This window comes from Ambystoma mexicanum, chromosome 11 (assembly GCF_040938575.1).
Source record: "Ambystoma mexicanum isolate Mex_15411 chromosome 11, UKY_AmexF1_1, whole genome shotgun sequence".
Taxonomy (NCBI): domain Eukaryota; kingdom Metazoa; phylum Chordata; class Amphibia; order Caudata; family Ambystomatidae; genus Ambystoma; species Ambystoma mexicanum.
Window position 1 is genome coordinate 931,213,715 of NC_090934.1, and position 23,210 is coordinate 931,236,924.

Genomic DNA, 23,210 nt, shown 5'->3' on the forward strand with positions numbered 1-23,210 from the left:
ATGATCCACGAGGTCGAAAGCTGCGGGTAGGTCAAGAAGTAAGAGAAGTGCTGGTTTGCCCATGTCTCTGGCATCGTCCATTTGGTTTTTCCGGTCAAGTAGGGCGGTTTCAGTCCCATATCTGGGGCGGAAGCCAGATTGGCGGAGTCCTAGAAGTTTGTTCTCTTCAATGAAGTGTTGAACTTGCAGGTAGGCTGCTTTGTCCAGTATTTTGAGGAGGAACGGGACAGTGGTGATGGGTCTATAGTTGTTTGGGGAGGTGGGGTCGAGAGTTGGTTTTTTTAAGAGAGGGCGGACCCAGGCTTCCTTGAGGGAGGTGGGGACTTTCCCTGTAGCAAAGGAGGCGTTTACAAAGGCTGTAAGGAAGGGAGCTAACGCTTCAGAGCAGTCTTTGATAATGGTGGCTGGGCATGCATCACCTTTGCAATTGGAGGGTTTGATGTTCCTCATTATGTTGGTGATGTCTTTTTCTAAAATGTGTTTGAATGAAAAAGGTTGGGTGGGGGTCCAGGGCTGGTGGTGGGACAGGGGTGTCTGTGTTGGGTAGGACTTGCTTAGTGGGTAGTATTTTGTTTTGGAGCAGGCTCAATTTATTTTTCATGGCTGTTTGTATATCATCACACCAGGCCTTGTCTTTGGTGAAGTTATGGGGGGCGGGGTGGGTGTCTCTAGCTCTCTAAAAATGGCAAAGATTTCTTTAGTGCTGGATTGGGCTTCAGAGATTCTGGATTCAAAGGATTTGGCCTTAGCTTGGGTGATTGCTTTTTTATATCTAGTGGAGCAGGATTTAAAGGTCATCTTGTCTTTGTCAGAGTGAGACATTTGCCACTGAGTGAGAGCAGCTTTTATTTTCGATGCAGAGTGCGAGGAGGTCCGGGGTGAACCAGGAGTTGGAATGGGTGGTGGGTTTGGATTTACAGGGTTTAAGGGGGGCAATGGAGTTAATAGCAACTTCGTAGGCTGTTGCAAGTGTTTCTGGGTCTGTGGAGAAAGGGGGTCTGAAGGCTGGGCCTTGGAGGAAGGGCAGTAGCCTTTCCTTAGTGAGCTGGCAGGAGCTTCTGGCGAGGCAGGATGGCAGTGGTTGGGGTGAGGGGGTAGTGGAGCAGGTGGTGAGGATGCTGAAGGTGATGATGTGGTGGTCTGACCATGGGGTGGGAGAGGTTCCAGTGATGATGAGTGGGCAGTTATGTTGCGGGATCCAGTCAAGAGTTCTGCCCTGGGTGTGGGTTGGGCTAAAGATGGTGTTTTTGTAGCCCAGAGCCTTGAGGGCTGAGTCAAGGGATTTGGCTGCTGGGTCCTTACTGTCCAGGAGACCTAGGTTAACATCCCCAAGGAGAATGGCTTTTGATTGTTTTTTTAGGTTGTCAGACAGGAGGTGGATGAGAGAGGCTTGGAAGTCACCTGTTAGGCCTGGGGGGGCGGTAGACAATGTGGATAGCAATGGTACATTGGGGAGATAGGTTAATTTTGACTTGCAGGTAGTCACTGTTGTTGTGCAAGGATTTCTCTACCTTCCTGATAGAAAAGCAGTCTTTGGCAATAATTGCTACACCTCCACCTTTGGATAGACGATCTTGTCTAGTGATGGAATATCCAGGTGGTAGTGCCAGGGCGAGCGCCGGGCCGGAGGCCTCGTGTAGCCATGTTTCTGAGATCATGAGCAGATCGAGGTCATGGGTGGTTAGGAGGTCGTGGATTGATGGACCTAGCGTTAATCATGGCGCATTTAAGATGGGGTTCGGTAGTGGCTGGGGGGGGTTGTGGGGAGCGTAGGTGGGGTGGTGTGCATGGTTGTGCTACGGGAGCTGGAGGAATCGCAAACCACAGATTTTGCACTGGAGGGCTCATTTTCGGTGGTGGTGGACACACGTCGTAACACATTTGGCACAGTAGCATTCAAAATGGTTGCAGAAGAATTGCAAACCACAGATTTTACACTGGGGGGCTCATTTTCAGTGGTGGTGGTCACAAGTGGTAACACATTTGGCACAGTAGCATTCAAAATGGTGGTAGAAGAATTGCAAACTATAGATTTTACACTGGGGGGCTCATTTTCAGTGGTGGTGGACACAAGTGGTAACACATTTTGCACAGTAGCATTCAAAATGGTGGTAGAAGAATTGCAAACCACAGATTTTACACTGGGGACTCACTTTCAGTGGTGGTGGATACAAGTGGTAACACATTTTGTTTGGGGGTGGCACAAATGTGGGTGTGGTAGAGTACTTTATTATCCACTATATTGTACGTGTTCGTGGTAGCTGTAGGCTTTGTGTTTGGGCGGAAGAGTCTAGCCGTGATCACAAGTGGCGAGGGCGGCAAGGTGCGTGAGCATAGCCGGGCATTGCGGGTGCTCGTGGGGAGGGGATAGGAGTTGAAAGTGGCCTGCAGCGTGCGAGTGCGTAATCTGAAGCATCTAGTGTGGAGGCATGGGTATGAACGAGGTATGTTGTAGTTCTGCTTCTTACCTCCGAGATGCGACAAGGATGTGGGGCAAGCGGCAGACGAGCAGCAATACAGAAACTATCATCCCAATTCGTCTGGGGGGACGCACAGCCAGAATAAGCTGGGCTAAACTGTGCGAAAGCTATGGCACCAGTGGGCTAGCGGCTCCAGACTTTCTTCTGTACTACCACTCGGCACAGGCACATTTCGCGAGATACGGGAATGATGCTACTGAGCACTACGCACACATACGAGCAGAAGAGTTTGCGGCATCTCCTACGAACCTTAAGAGCATGATCTTCGCTAAGGGGACAGAAGAGAGAAATCTGGCAGACCCAGTGTCATCGATGGTACGCGCATGGACACAGATCCTTAAGAGAGTGGGATGCGACACACCATACTGGCCACATCTACCACTGTGGCACTATCCCGGACTCGAACCCACTGGGGACCGAACGATACAGATGAGATGGGACCTAGAACAGCAGGCTAAGGTGGGAGACCTTTTTCCAGAGGAACGGTTTCTTACAGCTACAGAGATCCAGAACAGGGCGGGACAATGCTACAGCACCGACGTCTAAAAGTGGCATGCAAGAAGAAGTGGCTGTCTTTCCCGATGGCGCCACCTATACATAAATTCCTAACTGATATTCTGACACAGGATGGCTTTACCAGCAGCGTCTCCACGTTGTACAGAACAGTGCAAAACAATGCCCCATCCAAGAACGAGATGAAAAGCAAATGGGAAGCAGACTTAAACATTAAAATTGATGAGCAGCACTGGGCAAATTGCTGCAGATATACCAAAGACATCTCCCTATGCGCTAACCTCAGACTTATACAGTTCAACATTTTAAATCACCTACATGTCACTCCTAGTAAGATTGCCAAGTTCGACCCCTCGAAACAAACGACATGCCCCAAGTGCGGCGTAAGAGCTGCAAACTCGATACACATGTACTGGGAATGCCCACCAATCAGAAGATTCTGGGAAGAAGTCGCAGAAACAATGAACAATATGCTGAACACACAGATTCCGGCCACGCCACTGAAATACCTACTAGGGGATATTGGGAAAGCAACCACGAAGACCCGCAGACTATTTGCAGTGGGAGGAGCTATAGCCAAACGCTGCATACTTATGAAATGGAAATCCATAGCCCCTCCAACACAAAGCACCTGGCTCCGGGACCTGATAAACGTTCAGGAATGCGAAGAGACTTATATACGAGGCATTCGTACCACCTCGAGACCCAAAGACATATGGGCCCCCCCTCAGGTCATACCTACTGAACACAGACACTTCACAAGACAATATGGACGGATGAAACAGCGATAAAGCAACCCGAAGCCATAACCTAAACCGAATCCACCTCATGCATGAATGTCCTACTGTTATGTTATAACTATAATGATCTACAATCTGTATTGCCAGTAATAAAGTTTTTTTTAAAAAAGGCAGTCATTCCTGTACTTAATCGAGAATTGATCACAGATCTTTTATCGTGACCTGCCTTGAAGTCACACATTCCTTCTAGGCTACAAAAGTCTTCCACTTATTCACCTTCTTCTTGTTCTCGCACTCCAAACCAATACCGCTCCAAGACCACATTGCCCTTCGGGTTCTAGTGAAGATCAAATTTTCTGATATATTTGTGATCCTCGATAAGGATATCAACATCACCATCATCTGCGTCCTCATCCCGGAATTCTGGGAGACCTTTTAGCATTTTCCCCCCTTCAGCTCCCCAGCAGGGAATCAACAAGGAGTTTTTCCCTTCAGCACCATAGGACAAACCATACATTTAAAGGACATAGGGCCTCATTACGAGTTTGGCGGCAGCCATGGAGCTAGCAGCTCCATGGCTGCCGCCAAACCGGGCTCCTTTACTGGGTTCCCAGAATGAGGAATTACCGGGCCATTCTGAGTACGGAGGGCCCGGTAATTCCTCCCTCTGGGAACCCGGGCCTGGACCTTCCCCATTCCCATCTGAGCCCCCATAGAGCTCAATGGGAATGGGAGAGGGAGCAAACAACGGGCCGATTAAGAGCGGCCCGATGTTTGCTCCCTCTTCCCCTCGTGGGACCCGGTAACGACGCCTGGTTTGACCAGGCGTTCCTTACCGGTCCCGCAAGGGGAGCTTGTAATCGTGCGGAATGGTGTTAACGGGTCCGCACCCATTAGCGGGACCCGTTAACCCATTCCGCACAGGCCGTAATGTTGAAAGCCCTCGGTCTAATCTGCCCACTTTCCTTTGGGCTCCATTGGAAAGAAAGAATGCTGGCCCTGGTTTGTTTTGTGCGTGCATTGTGCCAAAGTGTTCTTAAGTGATCTCCTCAATATATACATTAGCTCTGGAGTCAAGAAGTCTTAACACAGAGGCAAGAATGAAAGTCACCATCCTCCCTTTGTGACCATACCCTTCTGTGCAAGCTTCCCATACCTGGAGATACTTTTTCAAGGAAGTATTTATCTGACTGGTGTTCCTTTTGTTATCTGGGGCTTTGAATTTAGAATGGGCAAACCAAGTGGCTTTGCAATGATTGGACCGGCTTCAATAAAACTAATAAAAAAACATTCAGGTGAATAAACACATCCTCTGCCGGGTGGGAGAATGTCAGGACTGGATGCTTAAAATGACTGCGCCTTTCTGGCAGTAAACCTCTGTGCCATATAATAGGGTAAGAAAAGCAGATTTTTGGCAATACAATTATTTTATTGAAGGACACTTTAAGTTAAATTCTTAAATATCTAGCTAATAGGTATGACAAAACTTAAAAATCAGTGGAGACACCTGTGCAGATTAATTAGGCTTAGTGTTGTATTGGTTAATGTCCTAGTGCCCTCCTTCCACTTGTGTAGCTCCTGATGTCTGGATTTCCTGTGTGCTGCCTGCTGCTCCACATGCTTTATCTATGTAAACTGGGGCGTCCATCTTGAAATCAGGGGGCTCTGTCAGAGCTGCTGCTTAATTCTGCCATTGTGGCCTCCTTTGAGCATTTGTGCACCATTTGCCCTCCCCAAACTGCTGCTCTTGGGTGATTGAGATTCCCTCTGATGTGATTGTATGTGGTAAACTCATGTTCACAATCCTATCCAGAGCTTCATATTTCTTTCTCATCAGGTTCTGCTCCACACTAGCAAGTGGGACTCGAAAAAAACATAATTGCTGTTTCACCATTCTATTATCTGACTTACTTGAATAATTGGCAGTGGTTACGTGGATGACGCTACTGCAGAGGTTTGGAAAGGAAGAGTGATCTTAGAGGATCATTCATGGTCCTCCTTCGGGGCCTGCATCACAGAGAGGCTGGCATACTCGAGCTCGCCGGATTTCTCTCACCCCAGTTAGCGGCCTCAAATGCGGGACTTCATCACAACTGCTAAGGAGTCCCTCAGTGAAGGATACGACTATTGAAGTACAAGACGCAAAACTGAACAAAAAACAAGAAACTCAAACTAGCCTTGTCTATCAAAATACTTTCCCTGGGTATGGGCTGAAGAAAAATTGGAGCACCTTGAAAAAGTGTGAATTCTGTAAATGAAAGCAGATTCAAAGGTTTTGTTAGTGTGCAGAGATCCTCTCTCAGTAGAGCTGTACGATTATTGGATAAGGCAGTAGTGGCAACCATCTCCGTTTCTTTGTTTTCTTCATCTGTTTCCAAGTGAATGTTGATGTAATCCAGGCAAATGTACTCTACTGGAGGTTTGATATTTATTTTGTTTTTTAAATCGGGGGCATTTATTTCCAAAATTGAAGAGAAAATGTAACTCTAATTTAAGAATTAGAGCTCCTGCACATGTATTTAACTAAGATAGACATAATGGAGAAGTAAGATGTAACTTTTAATTACATGTAACGGTGCAGAAGAACGAGTCTGAAACAATCGTGGCATGATGATTGGCAAAGATTTTTATTAGCAAAAACAAAGGAGGAAAAACCCTAACTAACCCTAATACAGGTTTCTCTTCCTCAACTTAAAACTCTGAACTGAACTAAATCATTGTTTTTTTTCAACAATTCCAAATTGAGACTGTGTTCTGAGAGGATGTCTTCCTTCCTCGGGTCGTAGTCTCGTGTGAAAGTAAGATTAATTTAGCTTCAGTGGGTTTCTCAAAACATAGTTACAAATCAGTGTTCCTTCAGTATCATAGTTGTTTTCACTATAATGTCTTGCGAATATATGGTTACTCAGTTTTCTTGACATGACAAAGGGGGTGACTCCCTCCCCTCTGGCCCCAGTTCACTGTGTTGGGGGGAAATGACTCCCTCTCCCTAACCTTCCTCAGGTTTTTGGGTTGCTCAAGTCTCTGTTGGGGGAATGTCTCCCTTACCCTGGCCTTGTTCAGGCTTCTCAAAGAACAAAATGTTTTCTGGGGGAATGCCTCCCCTGGCCTTTCTCAGGCTTCTTAGCAATTTGGGTTGTTAAATGGAATGGCTTCTTCCCCTGGTTTCCTTTACCTTTCGTTATACACAACCCACCTGGCTTACCACTATGCCAGGTACTGTGACTATAAAGAGGTGCCAAGGATCCTTTCTTCCTTTTTATGGGTGCGGGTACCAGACTTGCTTTTTTTATGTGGCCCTCCTTATGGATAAACTTGTTTCACTCTCCTGCCAAGTACTATCATGCGGCCCAATGTCTGGCTGTGTCTCTTCCCCTGGGTTCGGGTCCCAGACCCTCTATTCTAAGCTTTCTTGTGGATGCGAATCCCAAACTCACCTTTTTGTGTAGCTTTCTGTTCTGATAGATGTGGGTCACTCTCCTGCCAAGTGCTATCATGCGACCCAAAATAAGATATTGAGTCTTCCCTTTGGTCAGGATTACAGACCCTGTAGTTCTGGTTTGCTCTCACATTTTGGCTCTCCACCACCGTCCTCGGAGCCCCATTGCCTTCCCAGCAATAAGCGTACATTCTCTCATGGCACGCGCTCGTCCTGGGTCTTCCCTGACATCTGTAATTAGCTGTGGGGCTTCCCCGGCTCTCGTGGTCTGCCTTCTTGCTGAGGCTGCAAGCTTTCTATGGGTTCCACAGCTCTCCCTTCTCGCGCCGTCCCAGCCTGGAGCTTCTCTTGGTGGTCGCTGTCAAGTGGTTCTCCCACCCCGGATCGACCCTCTTTCTCGTGGCTCCTCCAGGGTGGATCGGACAAACTTTGCAGTCCTGCTCCCCTTTTTATGTATTTGAAATGTCCATATTGAATGCAACGCGTATCTTGGCTCTGCGTTGTGCTTGATATTCCTCCGCAGATCTTCTTCGTCCCAGTGTTATTACTATTACTCTCCACTGGGTTAGGTGGAATGCTCCTCGTCTCAGTTCCTTTATGTACTCTGTATGGTAGTCCCTACTCTTCCTTGTCTCACTATGTCCTACGAGGCTGGAGTCTTCTACCTTGCAGAAACATATAGAGGCGGGTGCATGGTAGAAGGATGACTGAGGTAGGGGTGGAGGATGGGAAGTAGGGGATTGTAGGGGGGTAGGTGTGGGAGACCAAGGTAAATGGTAAAAGGAAGGCATATAAGGCATATATATGATGAGGAAGGTTTGGTCTTGTAGCAGGTGACTATGCTAATTTACATTCTTGTTTGTGGGATGTTTTAGGGTGATCAAATGAGTGTCTTCATGTCATCGGGCCACCACTGGGCTGTCTTTAAAATAGCACTGTTTTCTGGGTTGCTAATCTTGTTATAAAAAAGAATGCAACTCCCAGAATGCATTGTACTGTTACATTAAAGCTGAAAACTGGAGAACACTTATTCAGGTTACGGGAAGTGACAATGTCAAACTATGCTGTTTACTGGAAGGCAAAAAAAACTTTAAGTAGGGAAAAAATAATGTTGGGTAAACGTAGATAACACGCATTGACAAAGCCAGCACTAATGACTTGTGTGTACAGAACATGTTTTCTTTGTTGCTAATGTAGGTATTGACATAGCATGCGCAAGTACCTTCACAATTTGGTTAGTGTTACAATTGAAACTCATACTATTTACTAGGTATTTCAATATGTTGGGCTTATACATTCATCACAAACTAACATGTTATCATTTTCTATAGCTCTACATGTAGATGGGCGGCTTTAAAGCTCTGAAATAAACAGTGTTATTAACCACTTATGATGCTTGACTCATGACCTGCAGATGGATGAAGGGCCTAGTCGTCCCAGCCACGGTTATGAACTTGTCGCATGGCTTTGTCCCTTTCCTGAAATGAGCGCATTGCACATGAGCTATTCATCCGGCGTGCAACTGTTTGCCAGAAGTTATCATTATATGCCCAGGTACTTTCACAATTAGGAAGCCTAAGTAGTCATGCCATTTTGTAGACATTGCCATCATATATTCAGGCACATTCACTACATGACAGATTTTATTTATTAATTCATTTATTGTGAAATTATTAAGACAAACCTTACACAAATATCTTCCATGTATGGCAGATTGGCCATTAAAGGCTCGTTCACACGGACCGTTTGGCTGGTATTTTTATAATGTGAGTCTGTGTAGTCAAATCATTTGGCAATATGTCTGCTTCCCCTTAGCCTACCCACTTCTTTTGTCTTCCCCCATAGCGCTTTAAAGCAGCTTTGAGGCACTCTGTGTAACCTAACCCTCCTGACTATAGCTGGGAACTACCCCATTGTCCCCACTGCCTACCTCTTTCCCTTTCTGTCACACCCCTCTTCCTTTCTTCCCTTGGAGCATTTGGGCGGTGTCTGAGCACTGTGTTCACCATCTGAAGAGAGCCACTATCTCTTGCTACACTTTACATTTGGAGCAACATTTTTTGGAAAAATTACACAGCACAAATATGCCCTTCATTTTTATAATGATGAACATAAACACATGATAGTGAAAATTAATTCCGGTTTGTACTTATTAATGTTAAATCCAAGTCAATGAAACGTTATTTAAATTGCAATGATTTTAATAATGTGGGAGAGGGCGTGTAGGATGGGGTAGCAGTAGGAAAGCAACTTGAGAGGGCGTATTGTGGTGTTACACCCCAGACGCAATATTCTCTAGAAACTGCCCTGCATTTGATTAAAGCCCATGTAGTGGTTCTCATTTAATAGAACCCCAGGCGAGAGAGGGCTTAAGCTCTCTCTAGCAGACCTGAAAGTGATTGGCTTTTCCGCTTACAAAGGATATAGGAGGCAGCCTGGCCACTCTCTGATGGATAGAAGACCCTTCACCACGTTTGACCCTATAGGACAGCAGCTGTAAGTTTGCATAACGCTAGGAGGCAAAGCAGAGGCCCTATCCTCCGGGGTTTGCTGCATGCTCAATTGCCCTTGCCACGACAGTACCCTGTAGCTCAATATTTGATGCCTGCCAAACCGTGCTTTGGCAGCCCTCTCATTGCTTGTGACAAGTGGTCAGGAAGATGACTGAACATTTTAAACACGTAATCTTCTTATGCATCAAGTCCCACTTGCTGATTATCCTGTTTTCCTTTTTTTGTAACTCAAGTGCTTTCCTGGTTGACTCAGGGAAGCGACAGTCTTTTATATGGAAGTGTCTATTATTTGCTGAAATTACTGGGACAGATTCAATCATATGTCTCTAAAACTGTCCTTTCAAGCGTGCTAGACTGACAAAGTGTGCTTGACTTTCTGCTGCTGATGCTTCTGATGCATTGGCCAATCAGAAATCCTTTGTATTACCTGATAGTGGTATGTGTCTACAAATTATATTTTCTCTCCACAAGTCACTTAGGTATCATAATTCAACTTGTATTGTTTCCATTGCAGCACTTTGTGCTCCTGAGACTCTTGAGAGAGCTTGTGTTCTTCCTCTTAAGTGCCTGAAAACTATGGTTGCAAGTGTACTGATGTTTTAGTTCACCACCTATATCCTGCAGAGTTTCCACAGAGGAGTGTGGGAACCCCTCTACTGAGAACGAACATGGGTCAAATACCATGTTCTATGGAATTTCCTCCACTCGGGAGGGTCTACAACCACGTTTTAGCTCACTGCACCCTTCACAGAGGAGAAATATCTATTAGCATATCAGTCTTTGTCCCACCCACAAGGGCAGTCCAGCACCGAAATGCTAGGCAATTCTCCTCTGAACAAAGGTACCAACAATAACCCCAGACAAGTGTTTTGGTCTAGTCGGCACTCATCAGTGAGGTGAAGCTGTGCACCCTAAGCTCAATGAGCATGGGGTCCACGTCTGGATTACGCTGGAGTGGAAGAAATTCCATAGAACAGGGTATTTGACCCATGTTTGTTCTCAGTAGATTGGCTCCCACACTTCTCTGTAATTATGTAAAACTTGGGGTTTCACCCTAGTTAACCCAGCGTAATCCAGACATGGACCGCTTGCTCACTGTGCTTAGAGAGGCACAGCTTCACCTCACTGATGAAGCCCGACTTGGGTGAAAAACGTGTCTGGAGTTGCTGTTGGCACTCTTGTTCAGAGGAGAATTGCCTAGCATTTCGGTGTTGGACTGCCCAAGTGGGTGGGGCCATCCTGATATGCAAATTAATATTTCTCCTCTGTGAAAGGTACAGTGTGCTAATATGTGACTGTAGAGCCACCTGAGTCGGAACTAACCCATAGAACGTCCTATGTGGCTGTATTCGTTCTCGGTAGAAGGGCTCTCAGACCTTTTGCATATATGTTTAGGTACTTGAGGTTTTATCCTAAATTACCCAGGGTAATCCAGATATGGACCCCTTTCTCACTGTGCTAAGAGAGGCACAGCTTCCCCTCACTGAGGCCCTCCTAGGCTAAAACACGTGTCTGGGGTTGCTGTTGGCACTCTTGTTCAGAGGAGAATTGCCTAGCATTTCGGTGTTGGACTGCCCAAGTGGGTGCGACCAGCCTGATATGCAAATGGTTATTTCTCCTCTGTGACAGGTACAGTGAGCTCAAATGGGGTTATAGACCCCTCCTGAGTGGGAACCTACCCAGAGAACAGGTTATTTGGATGTGTTTGTTCTCGGTAGAGGTGCTCCCATACCTTTTGCATATATATCCTGCAGAGCTCCGCTAGTGACTGATTGTCAATGGTCAGGAGTTAGGTTTAGGTTGTATAGTAAATAATGGCACATGAATCATTTACAATCGTTGGCACCAGGGTTTACAACTGCAGCTCCTACACTTCCCTTTGAGACTCCTATACTTCCCTTTTACCTGTCTCTGTAAAATCTCAAAGTTGTTTTCTATAAGACTTACTGGCCAGGGGTGGACCCGGAATCAAAACAGGCCTGGGAAATAATTTCCAAATTGGCCCCAAATTACAAATTTGGAACAAGCCCAACCCCTTTCCCATAAGAAAATGTTGAAATAAAGTATGGAATCCCACAAAAGAGGCCGATGATAAAGAGTTGCACTGGGACATCTACAGAGTTTCCAGTTGGCCAGTCCACCCCTGCTTACTGCAGGATTTGTGTATCCACTGCCTTCTGTTTTATCATGGTGGATCTCTGTGGGACCTCACTTCATGCAAAGTGATCTGGCTCAAAGTTTGTGTAGTGTAATCATTTCTTATGATGTGGAGGGCTAAAGATCATGCAGATTCACATCCAATAAAGCTATTATTTTGTTGAAATGATGTAATGTCTGGTGACCAAATCCTGGATGTGGTAGGGGTTTGTAAATGTTGGAAAAATGTTCATCGTCCGTTAAAAAAGAGATACCTAAATATCTTGGACACAGATAGTGAGAAAACTGATTTGAGAGCAATGCAAACTGGACTCATCTAGGCAAACCCAGGACTTCAGGTCATACTGAATAGGTGAGCAAGTTCTTTGTTTTCAGTGTATGAGGATAAACTAATCAGGGTTTGTGCAAAAAGCTCTACATTACCCTTTTTATGCAAAGGGGCCAAGGAGGGTTGCTCTCCTTAGAGAGCCCGATGGACACCAAGACACTGTTAACTATTGCAGAGTGTTTGCACTCGTTTTGCCCTTGGTAGTAGGTTCTGACTATGCTTATATCAGATATCATATCTAATACAATATTTTTTCCTGTTTTGTAAATTTTGCCATTATAGACTGCTTTATTTGGGCTAATACATTTTAATCTTTATTTCAGTTCCATAATCAACTTTTTCAGCATACAGAGGACATTGATGGGAAAACAGAAATCATCATCAAGGCAAGTGACTCCTCTTTCTTGATCTCATATACAAAATGTGTTTGGATTGATACGTTATGCCACCCAGTGACATTTCTGGGTTCACAATGAAGACAGAGTCATGCCCTGGTTAAGGATATTCATTACTGCTTTGAGGAGGGTTGTGGGAAAGGGTTTCAGAATTTAACACAAGAAATACAAATAGAAAAAGATTATAGTAAATCCTAGGGATTGCACACTTGGTAGCCCTGAAGGGAAGAAGGTAGAAGGAGCACCATTTCTCCTTGAAGGAGTATTACCCCATGATTGAGGAGGAGAAACGTGTTCTGTTGGTTGGCACAGGTTCATGGAACCGGGCCACACAGCTCTGCCTGTCCTTAGTCAGCGGGGTAGGCTGAGGCATTGGCGGCGGGTTGAGTGGAGTTGGAGGCCGGGCAATCGGCACTCGCAAGAGGACCTGAGCACAGATGGAAGGAAAGCAGGGTCCTTGGGGGAGGCTCCCACAAAGACAGGGCCTGCAGGTGGTGAGTCAGGAGGGCATGCAGGTGGTGCAGAAGGACACCAGTATGCCTCTCATGTGGGAGTAGGGGGCGATTGCAGGAAGGATCCCAGGGGAGAAATATAGTGATGGTTCCTGTCAAGGTGGCTGAACTTCTGAGGAGGAAGTGGTCTCCACCCAGCAGAGGAGCATGCTGAGGACGGGAAGGCCCTTTAGGAGGACCCTCATGTTGGGAAGGTACCTCTGGGGGAGGATCATCCTGTTATGGTGCCGCAGCAGGTGGTGGATATACCTACGGAGGTTGAGGTGGTGATAGGTCCTCACTGTGTACCGGTCTTTGCGGAGGGGCAAGGCAGAACAGGAGTCCAATGGATTGGAGACCTCGACTTCCTCTACACAGCCCATGGTTCTGGGTATGTCAGTGCTTTGACCTCCCACCGGAAAAGACCATCAAGGAGGGGTGGGGGTCTTCTACAGGGTGGAGAGCTGATGGGAGAAAGTGAGGCAGGAACCAAGAGGCAAGGTCCGCACCCTGGAGTTGATGGACATGCAAAGCCATACTCATTGGTGACAAGAAGAAATGCACCAGATGAAGGAGTGCCCCACCTACATTGACCCGGCTGCCACCATCAACCACCTCAGCAAGTGTAAGGGTGCAAGTGCTAGTATGTCCGAGAGCCAAGTGCAGCACTCTACCATCAGTCACGCTTTGCCAAGGTGCATGAAACAGCCACACACACCTGGTATGCCCAATCAGATCAGCGCCAGTGGTACCAGTAGCTTCAACCAGCTGCAGACCCCTGTTACTGACCCCACCCGAAATAGCAGTTGGGAGCATCACCCCACTGACAGCGGCCACATTTGTGAAGAGTCCCTCGGCCAGGGTGAGATAGTAAGCAGACACACATTGTTTTCATTGCCTCATGCATGTAAACTGGAGGGAGCTCAACTCCAGCATTGCTTTGGCTGTCAGGAAGTGGCATATGCAGCTGTACTAGCCCTTCCTCCTGTAAGTTGCTATACAGGGGAGAAGGAATGACACAGTCATGGGGGAGGGGTTCATCTTACATGGAGACTCCTCACGCATGAGAGGGGCATTGGGCTCTGCGAGAGATTGTGAGCTTTAGAGGGAGCTGCGCTATGTACGAGAGCCTCAGAACTTTAAGTGGTGGCTGGTCCCTGTGGGAGGGCCCATAGACTTCAAGGGCTAAGAGTACTGTGTGTGGGCAAGCCCATTACGTTTTGACAAGTGGTGCTTCTGATCATGCCATTAATAGGATTCACAACAAGAAAGTGAGTTAGCTGCACACCTAGGTAGGTATCTGAAGATTCACCATCAAAGTCAAAATAATTCAGAAATATTTGTGGGGAGCTATTGGCAACTACACCGTCACATAGTGTGAATTGAATATCACCTGCCAGTGCCGTCACAGTCTACAGAAGGGCAACCAGTGCTTAAACCAGCGAGTTTCCGAAACTCATAACTTTGCAAACTAGACATTTAGCAACTTCAGCTATAAAATCAAAAAAGATCGGTCATAAACAATTCACAAAAAACTTCCCAAATGTTCAGTAATAATCTATAATGTTTAAATCATAATTATACAATAAGGTATAGCAATCAAGTCATCTTTTCACAAAGCCTTATCTCAGCTTGATGCGTTTTGGTAAGCAGATCATGTTCAGAAGCATAAGAGGCTATAATGAATCATAAAGCAACAAGTTAATTGTAGGACTCAATTCCACAGCTCACCTGTACACCCCTAAGTTTCCAAAATGAATAGAGTACCTTAATAAAATAATCCACTTAAATGATTGCTTTAGAAATCCTTAGGATTTTTTATAAACACATATAGTGATCATATCCCTTCTCCTCTTTTCTCAGGAGGGAACAAAATGTTTTGAATGAAATTCAATCTTTTAAACAGATTGTTTTATTAAGGTACTCCATTAATTTTGGATAGTTTGCTGAAATCATTCTCAGTTTGTCGAGTAGGGGTGAGCATTAATATATATTAAATAGAGTACTTAATTAAGTTGTTGCTTTATGATTCTTTATAGCCTCTTATCCATCTGAAGATGGTCTGCTGACCGAATTGTGTCGAGCTGAGAGAATACTCCATGAGGCTTTGTGAAAAGATTGATTGATATACCTTATAATATAATTATGATTTAAGTATTATAGATTACTGAGAAAACAATAGTGGGAAGATGTCTGTGAAAAGTTTGACTGATTTGTGAATAAACAAAAACAATGTTTGGTGTTATACCTTAAGTTGCTTAATTTCTACTTTTAAAAGTTGTGAGTTTCTGAAGTTTGCTGGGTTGAGCATTGGTTGTCACTCTGCAGAGTGTGAGGGCCCTGGTAGATTAAAATAGGATTCAAACCGAATGCTGGCACAATAGGCAATGACATGTGTAAGTCAGCAACTGGTCAGGACCTCTCATTCACTACTACAGCTATCTGTTTCCCAACCACAGGCATGTACCAGGAAAGAGCTCAAGACCTTCCTCTTCAAGGAATGGCTCCTCCCTAACACCAAGGTCACACATCCTCCACTACCCACCCTACGTGAGAGTCAGTGATCTGCTCCTCACTGTTTCCTCTTCTGATTGCTTGTAGATCCCGTTCTGCCAATTGCCCACCCTCCCCTGTTAGCTCCCCCCTCCCTTCTTCTCTGCTGCTTCACCGTGTTCTTCCCCATATGATTGTAAAGCGCTCTGTTGCTTCACAAAGCTAGGTCTGCACTTAATAAATGCCCTAATAATAATAATAAACATGAAACAACTCCACTGCACTTTTCAGTTTCTTTCATGTACCAGACACCAAATCAACATCATCATCTGAGCTGGTGTGTTGGCTGTGGGTAGGTGTTACATAGTTTTCCAAAATGCAGTAATGGGTGATGTTTATAAATATCAGTGGTTAAACCTGCTGCACTGTAAGTCTTCTTCTTTGGTTAAAGACAATACCTCTGGCTGCTCTGACACACAACTTTCTGACTGCACACTTGGAGAGGGGGAGGCAGCTTAGTGATTCGATTCAACAACTCGCACAAGTGTCGCTGTCCAGACAGACCACATCCTATAACAGTACTATACTGGGAGCCCTTCCGAAGAGGCTCTTTGCAAGGTTAAACAGGAGGTGCCGAGAGTAGTTGGTCCCAGTACTGCAAAGGGTAGAAGCGCCCTTGCAGGCCTTCTTGGTACGATACAAAAGCAGGGGTCCGACGGGACAACAGCGGGGTTAGGGTGACAACCTTCCAGCACGTCTCCGGCGGTTGCATGGGTATGCCCTTTCATTTCAGAATACTTGGCTCCTTCTGTAGTTTGGTGTGAACTTCAGATGATCGACCTGGAATGGATGCAGAGCCCCTTCTCTTATCCAAGATTCATTTCGCGCTCAAATCTGGGATAGTCAATGGAACATCTGCTGTCTTGCATGCACGACAGGCGTGGGCCAGTCGTGGCCCACAGTGGTTCCAGTCATTCAGACATAGCAGACATACTGGCACCAGTATTGTTAATTGGGACCAGACAGTCCCAAACCTCTTCCTGGGGACTAGCCCACGTGACATGCAGGAGCCCGCAAAAGATGCAGTTTTTGCAGGAGGCCGCAAGCCCCAATACGGAATACCCGGGTCTCTCGGCCTGGGTGAAGGCAAAGGGACAAAATGGCCAAAGGACCGAAAAAAAGACTTTGTGACACAGCCATTTTCGGCACTGGCCACAGTCTTGGGCCAAACGCAGTAAAGGCAATATTGTCCATAAAAACGAAGTAAAAATAATTTGAAAATAAACTGCTGCCACCAGTTCGCCCTAGGCACACTTGTACAAACACCCAAACATCCTTATATGGTGGCTAGGGCCATAAAACAAAAGGATCCCTATGCGCGGTACTGTAAGGTACTTGGCACATAGATAAAAAGTTACCAAAAAATGGCAACATAGTCGAAGACAAAGGGAAACATAGTTTCCCAGTAGTAACAGCTTAAGGACATATCAGTTTCCCCATAACAAATGGGCAAAAGACCAGAGTGCAGCTGAAGGCTGTACTCCACTGGGAAAAGTCAAGTTATGTAAGCCAAACGAAAGCAAAAAGTTTGCGGGGGTCCATAAATGGAGGGAAAATTGCACCTAAGGGAAATCTTTCCTAACAAGACCCACGGTGTCTTCACCCTGTATGCTGCTCCCACACTGTTCACAAACCTTCAGCAGGTATCAGGGATGTTCCTTCTGCTGATGCTATCAATCTTGACCTTGACATTCCCGGTGTAGATGTCAACATTTTGGCCGCTTCATGTTCTCCCTCCTGCCTGTGTTATTTCCTTAATTGATGTTACAATTGCTGTAGTAAACCATCCTTCCATATTTCCACAATGTCTCCTCCCTGTGATATTTACTGTGAATTGTCTCACCTGGCACGTGCACATGAATAGCAGTCACTTTTACCATGAAATGTGGGTCCATAAAGGAAGCCAGGAGATACTCAGCATTACTTTTAAACCGAACTACCTTGAGATTACCATGCAAGGTTGAAATCGGGTCCCTCATCAGCTTTGCTGCATCTGCATCCCTTGCTAAGGCATGGCCCCTCACCATGTTGGACAGACTCGGCTCAAGCAATTACCCAAGGTGAGAACCGCACTGAGGGTCGCATTGTGATGGTTAATCAATTTGGTGGTCTCATCGAAAGGTGGTAGCAGAGAGCAGACATTAGACAGCAGCTGCCACTGGCAGTATCCAAAATGCCCCATCTAGAAGTCTGCAGTGAGAGTTGCATTCATCTGTGATGGCATTGATATGCTCATGTAGCTGGTCGAACATGTACAAAGTAAAGTTACAACTGGTGGCTACTGGGGTCTTTAGAAAATTGGCAAGCCTGCATTTGGTGCAGTGCATGTCTGGCATGGTAAGCCTAGCTGAAATTTGATCTGATCTTTTGATGATTTCTTTCACAGTCTGACAAGAGCAGATAAAGTGTGTGACCATGAGGTGAAGGACACGCACAAAGCGACATGTTCATTGTATTGCTAATGTGTAAGGGAGAGGACGTTTAATTTATTCTCTGCAGCAACAAATGCCAAATGCAAATTACGAAGTCTTAGTCACTGTACCTCCACCTCCACCACTTTCTCCCAGATGTTAACTCCCCTGTTCCTTCTTCCCTGAACCCCCTACATACACAACGTTGCCTGGTGCCAAACACCATGTTTCCCCCTTGCATTACTCCTAGACCCCTCTTAGCTGGTAGAGGATGGTAAGGCCACCCAGTGTGCTGCAACGGCAATATAGTAAATCCTCTTACCACAAGCCAAATTTCCATAGTGAAGTGGATTTGCTACAGTACCCACCCCATCATAGCCATATCCTCAACATACAATTCCATTACAACCTTGCAGGAGGAAAAAACGGTGGCTGGGAACTCCCACGCATTGATTGGCGTTTGCCACAAGTCCGCGGAATCCAGAGTTTTCCCAAAAGGAGTATGGCATGAGGTCTATGGCCAACATAAAGGCAGAATAGCATTTAGCAGGCAGTCTTTCATGTGCCTTGTGATAATTCTAGCCACTCTCAAATGGTACCACTACACTGGCCCAACACCTGGGTATCACTGCCCTGCATTACTGTGATGCAGAGGGGTTGGGCTTGGTGTCCCAATTATAGAAATGCAGTATTTCCAGGGGTCATTGTGCAGACAGGTGGTGGTGTGCTGCTTTTCTGATGGTATGAGGATAGTTGCACCTCAAATCTTTTCACTTTTTCCCATATCTGCACATGGTGCCCCAACATAGGGCACTGCATAGGTGTGATACTCCAGTCGTCCCTTCCTTCCCAGAGCACACAGTTTTCTGTCATAGTTCGAACTTGCCAGTTTTTGTTTCTGTTTGTTCTGCATGAAGTACGGCCACACTTCTGACTTTTGTTGTGGGATAACACACAGGTTTGGCTATATCGCACAATGGTGCTGCTGGTCATGGTAGTGTTGTAGATGCGACATAACTATGTAATGTACTTTCTGATCTGTGACAGAAAGGCTATTTCTTGAAGAGACTGTACACAGATAGGGGGAACACTTCTAATACTGCTGCAGCCTCTGTATCTGTGGTGTGATTCTCCTCCTTCCCACTAACATAGCTTTCAAGCATAAATGGATAGTCCTGTCTACACTCTGATGGATCATATTATTTGTCTTGACCATCATGCAGGTCATCATTATTGTCTGATTTATTAGTGGATGGGGCTCAGAAATAGAGACCTGGAATTTCCAAACTTCTCTCGCTATTCAACCACACCATATGTTGTTCTTCTCTGATCTTCAGTAGATAAGGTCTTTACCCTTCTGCTTCTTCCTACCTGCTGTTGAGGTGAATTGGAAATGAAACCTTCTCTGTTGGCCTCAGTGAATGTTAATTGTTATGTTAATGTTAAAGGATGTTTGTACCGCGCACTATCACCACCGGAGTGGTCCCCTGGTGCTCTGGTGGCTCTGAAAAAAGGGAAGGAAGGGGGCGAGTTAGTGGGAAAAAGCTGGAAAAGCGCAAGAGAACAGTGATGTGCTGTTGGCAGCCTCAGCCCGGTTGGTTCGTTGGCTGAGCTTGGGGTGCTTTCCGTTCGGTAGACGTTGTGTACTGTTGTGCAGGTCTATGTGTGTTTTGTTTTGTTGTTGCGGTGTAATGAAGTTTGTGCGGTTTGTTGTGTTATAGAGTTGTGGTTGTGTTTGTTTAGAGTTTGAGAGGTGTATGCAAAGGGGTGAGATTGTTAGTGGGTTGGTTATTGATTCAAGATTGTACACTTGGTCCAGGCTCAGTGAATCACATGTCAATCATTGAATCACATTTCTATCTAGATGTTGCGCAGACTAAACTTAAGAATTCCATCTAAGTTAGGTATATGCTAACAATCACATTTATCTCTAGATGTGACACAGGCTGGGTAGAGGATTCCGACCAAGTGTGGCATATATACCAGTGTATAAAGTTGTATTGAGTGCACCTAATCCAGTATGACTGTATGGAACGTGAGTTGGGTGATATCTTACATTTAAACATGCAATTCCTGCATCCCTACTGCGTGCACACAGCATGTGCCACTGCAGAAGTGAAAAGACCACAAGCAGCGAGTTGTCCCCTGCCAATAGCATGTTTGGTTGCTGACATGTTCTTCCAATGTGTTGTTCACTTACTGAATGGGTTTATCACCCACCTTCCTGAATCACTTGTACTTGCTCCCACAAAAATCATGTGGTCATGAGTATCATACTAGCTTCTCTTGGTGATACACTGCTCCTCCTCAAAGGTGTAATCCGATGGCAGCTGTCTCATCCACTCTCTTCAAGAGACGAACTTTGACTAGTGTATCACCAGCTCCATATATCGTGGCTACGTCCTCCCATAAAGATCACACAAGCATGAGTCTCACCCAAGCTGCTCTTGGGAAGTCCCTGCTCCTCCCTCATGTAAAGCAAATGTTATGCACAGGTTTAAATTTTTCCTGTGGCATCTGCGTTGTCTATGGTCACTTAGCTAAATAATGTCTGGAATCTCATCCTGCATCCACTAATCCCTAAATTTTTCTCCAGACTTCTAGAGGTGTCTTACAAACTGAAGAGTCATATGCTGATCTCTCGTGAACACCTAGGCTGCTCTCCCTCTCAAGGATGCCCTTTCACTGAAATCACACCAGATTTTATTTGATTTATTAGTATTGCGCTCTGGATGAACCTACTCGTACTTAGGCACGGATGGACCATCAGAATCATCGTAAAGAGAAACGAGAATATGCGAAACAGAACAAGCAACAAAACACAGCACCGGAATGTTGAGCGAACGCCCAAAAAACTCTCATGTGGAATCATTTAAATAAATAACGCTTTAATGCTCACCTACATCAAATCACTGAATGCATCACACAGCGCTGTATAAGTAAAACCTACCCTAAATCTAACTGTGATGGTTCCCAGTCACTACTTGTCCCTACCCTTCTTCCTTCTCTACTGTAACTCCACTCCAGTATATTAACCCTTCCCTAATTGTCCTTAACCTGTCTCCTGCAATGAAACCCTGCCTCTCTTAAAGTCGCCTAAGACTGAAATTCAGCTTCAAACGTGAGTGCTCCTATATAGGCCATGTGGTCGAATTCGTATGAATTTCTTAAAAAGTTAAAAATGGTCAAACCAACTAAAATTGGGCTGTGTGACAGGGTCAGAGATGTGACCCTCTCAAGAGGGGACGATGGCCCCTCTCAGCCTGGGGTGGGAGGCCAAGAGGGAGACTAGGGAGTGAATCAGAAGGTAACTGAGAGAGTCTAAGGAGAGTGCACAGCAATGCTCTTCCCTAACACCTAGGTCCATACAACATCAACTTCCCACCAGTCCTGAGACTGACTGATCTGATCCCCACTGTTCCCTCCCCTGGTTACCTGTAGATCCATTGCTTACATTTGCCCTCCCTCCCCTGTTGTTAGATCCCCATTCCCTTGTTTCTCTGCTCCCCAACTTTGTTCTCACCCCTATAATCGTAAAGCACTGTGTTGCCTCTGAAGCTAGTCTGCGCTCAATAAATGCTCTATGAATAATAATAGTGACTGGGAGATTATGTGGATGGAGAGTAGTGGTAGTGTAGAGTGAGAGTGTGGAGAGGGGAGAGTAGTAACGTAGATAAGAGGTAATAGTAATGTTTAGGGGCGAGAGTAGTAGTATGCAGAGGGTAGTGTATCACGTCCAGAGGTAAAGTTGTTATATCTGCGGGAAGCCAGGGCACATTGCAAAATTCTGGCCAGTACGACCCAAGAAAGAGCCTAAGAAAATCAGACTTAACGCAGGAACACCAAAACTCTGGATGAGAACAATGCTGAGCTGGGAGAAAGAGTTGACTGATCTTGAGTATCTAGCAGACCTTTTTCTAGACGGGGAAGAAATGAGATCAACCCCATGTTCAGTCTATACCGTGGGTGAGGCCGACCAGAAATTCCACAGAGCGGTAACGGTCCAGGTAATGCCTTCAAAAGCCCTATTGTACTCTGACTTAGAGCCATGTGACCTAATCAGTCCTGAGGAGATTCTCCAGGGATCCTTATCCCAGATAATCTGCATATATGGGGTGCCGATCTATACCCCCCGGGTACCATAACAATTAAAATTCTAAACCGGAATATAACCATGCCAATGGCCATGCCTGGAAAGAAGTTCTCTTGGTTACAGATGTTTCCCTGTCGACCAAGATCTGGTGGGGACCCCTAGCAACCTGAGATGGGAGGGCTAGCTGTGGTTTCACCAGAGCCAGCCCTACCCAAGAGGTGGGGTGTGGGAGTTTGGAGGGCCCCACTAAACTAATTCTATAGTGCCTGCTTGCATGAAATGAGTACCAACTTTTCTTTCCCCATGTCTGTACTGCACAATGCTAGCAAGTCTCTTTTCTTTCCCGTAGTACTTCAACAACCAGTATGCCTAGCAGTGAGCAAGCAAAGAGAGAGAGAGAGAGAGAGAGAGAGAGAGAGAGAGAGAGAGAGAGAGCGCTGGGGTGCCTCAGAGCATCCCAATCAGCAGAGCAAAAATGCTCTGACACGGACCAGCACAAGAAATGTTAGTATGATGAGCTTACCACTCAACATTCCATCAATCTCAACGCACTCAGCAAACCCCACAAAGACAATATTGTTACTTGCAACAGGGCCGCAGAGCTGTCCCCTTGACAAAGTGGTATCTTAAACACGCCAGACAAACGTCACATGAAGTGGGACATTGGCTGGGGTTGCAGTGGGCTTCCATTGCCTGGAGCCAGCAGACCCATGTACAAGAAGGGAGTGGGGCTTAAGACCTCTTTTATGTGTCTGCCCACCTGTAACACCACCTTCCGGAAAGGAAAGAAAGGGGTTGGCTCGTAGTCTCAGGTGAGGGAGAGAGACAATGGAGAGGGAAGGGGGGAGGATAAAGGGGCGGGCGCTACCTTTTTGCATTATCTTTTTTTTCCTAAGCCCTACCTTGCTTGCGGGTTGCATTTGCTGCTGTATGTACTGGATCCTTGAAGTATAATACTTGCTCTTGGAACGTGGAAAAAGTGTTTTTCACCACATACACTGCCATTTGCTGAACTCATGTGACCCGTTGGGAGCCTATATTATCACTTGCGTTGTTGAGGTGGACTCTGTAATTGCTTTCTCATTTGCACCATTAAT

The 23,210-nt window shown here is 45.8% G+C and overlaps 1 protein-coding gene across 2 annotated transcripts in view; it reads left to right on the forward strand.

Annotated features, from left to right (window-relative positions):
- The window catches only part of DEAF1 (DEAF1 transcription factor), a 364,344-nt gene that overhangs the window by 196,307 nt on the left and 144,827 nt on the right, over positions 1–23,210 (forward strand). For both annotated transcript variants that reach the window (XM_069624041.1, XM_069624040.1), the window contains exon 10: positions 12,494–12,556. In XM_069624041.1, coding sequence (XP_069480142.1) covers positions 12,494–12,556 — 63 coding nt within the window. The remainder of the gene's footprint in view (positions 1–12,493; positions 12,557–23,210) is intronic.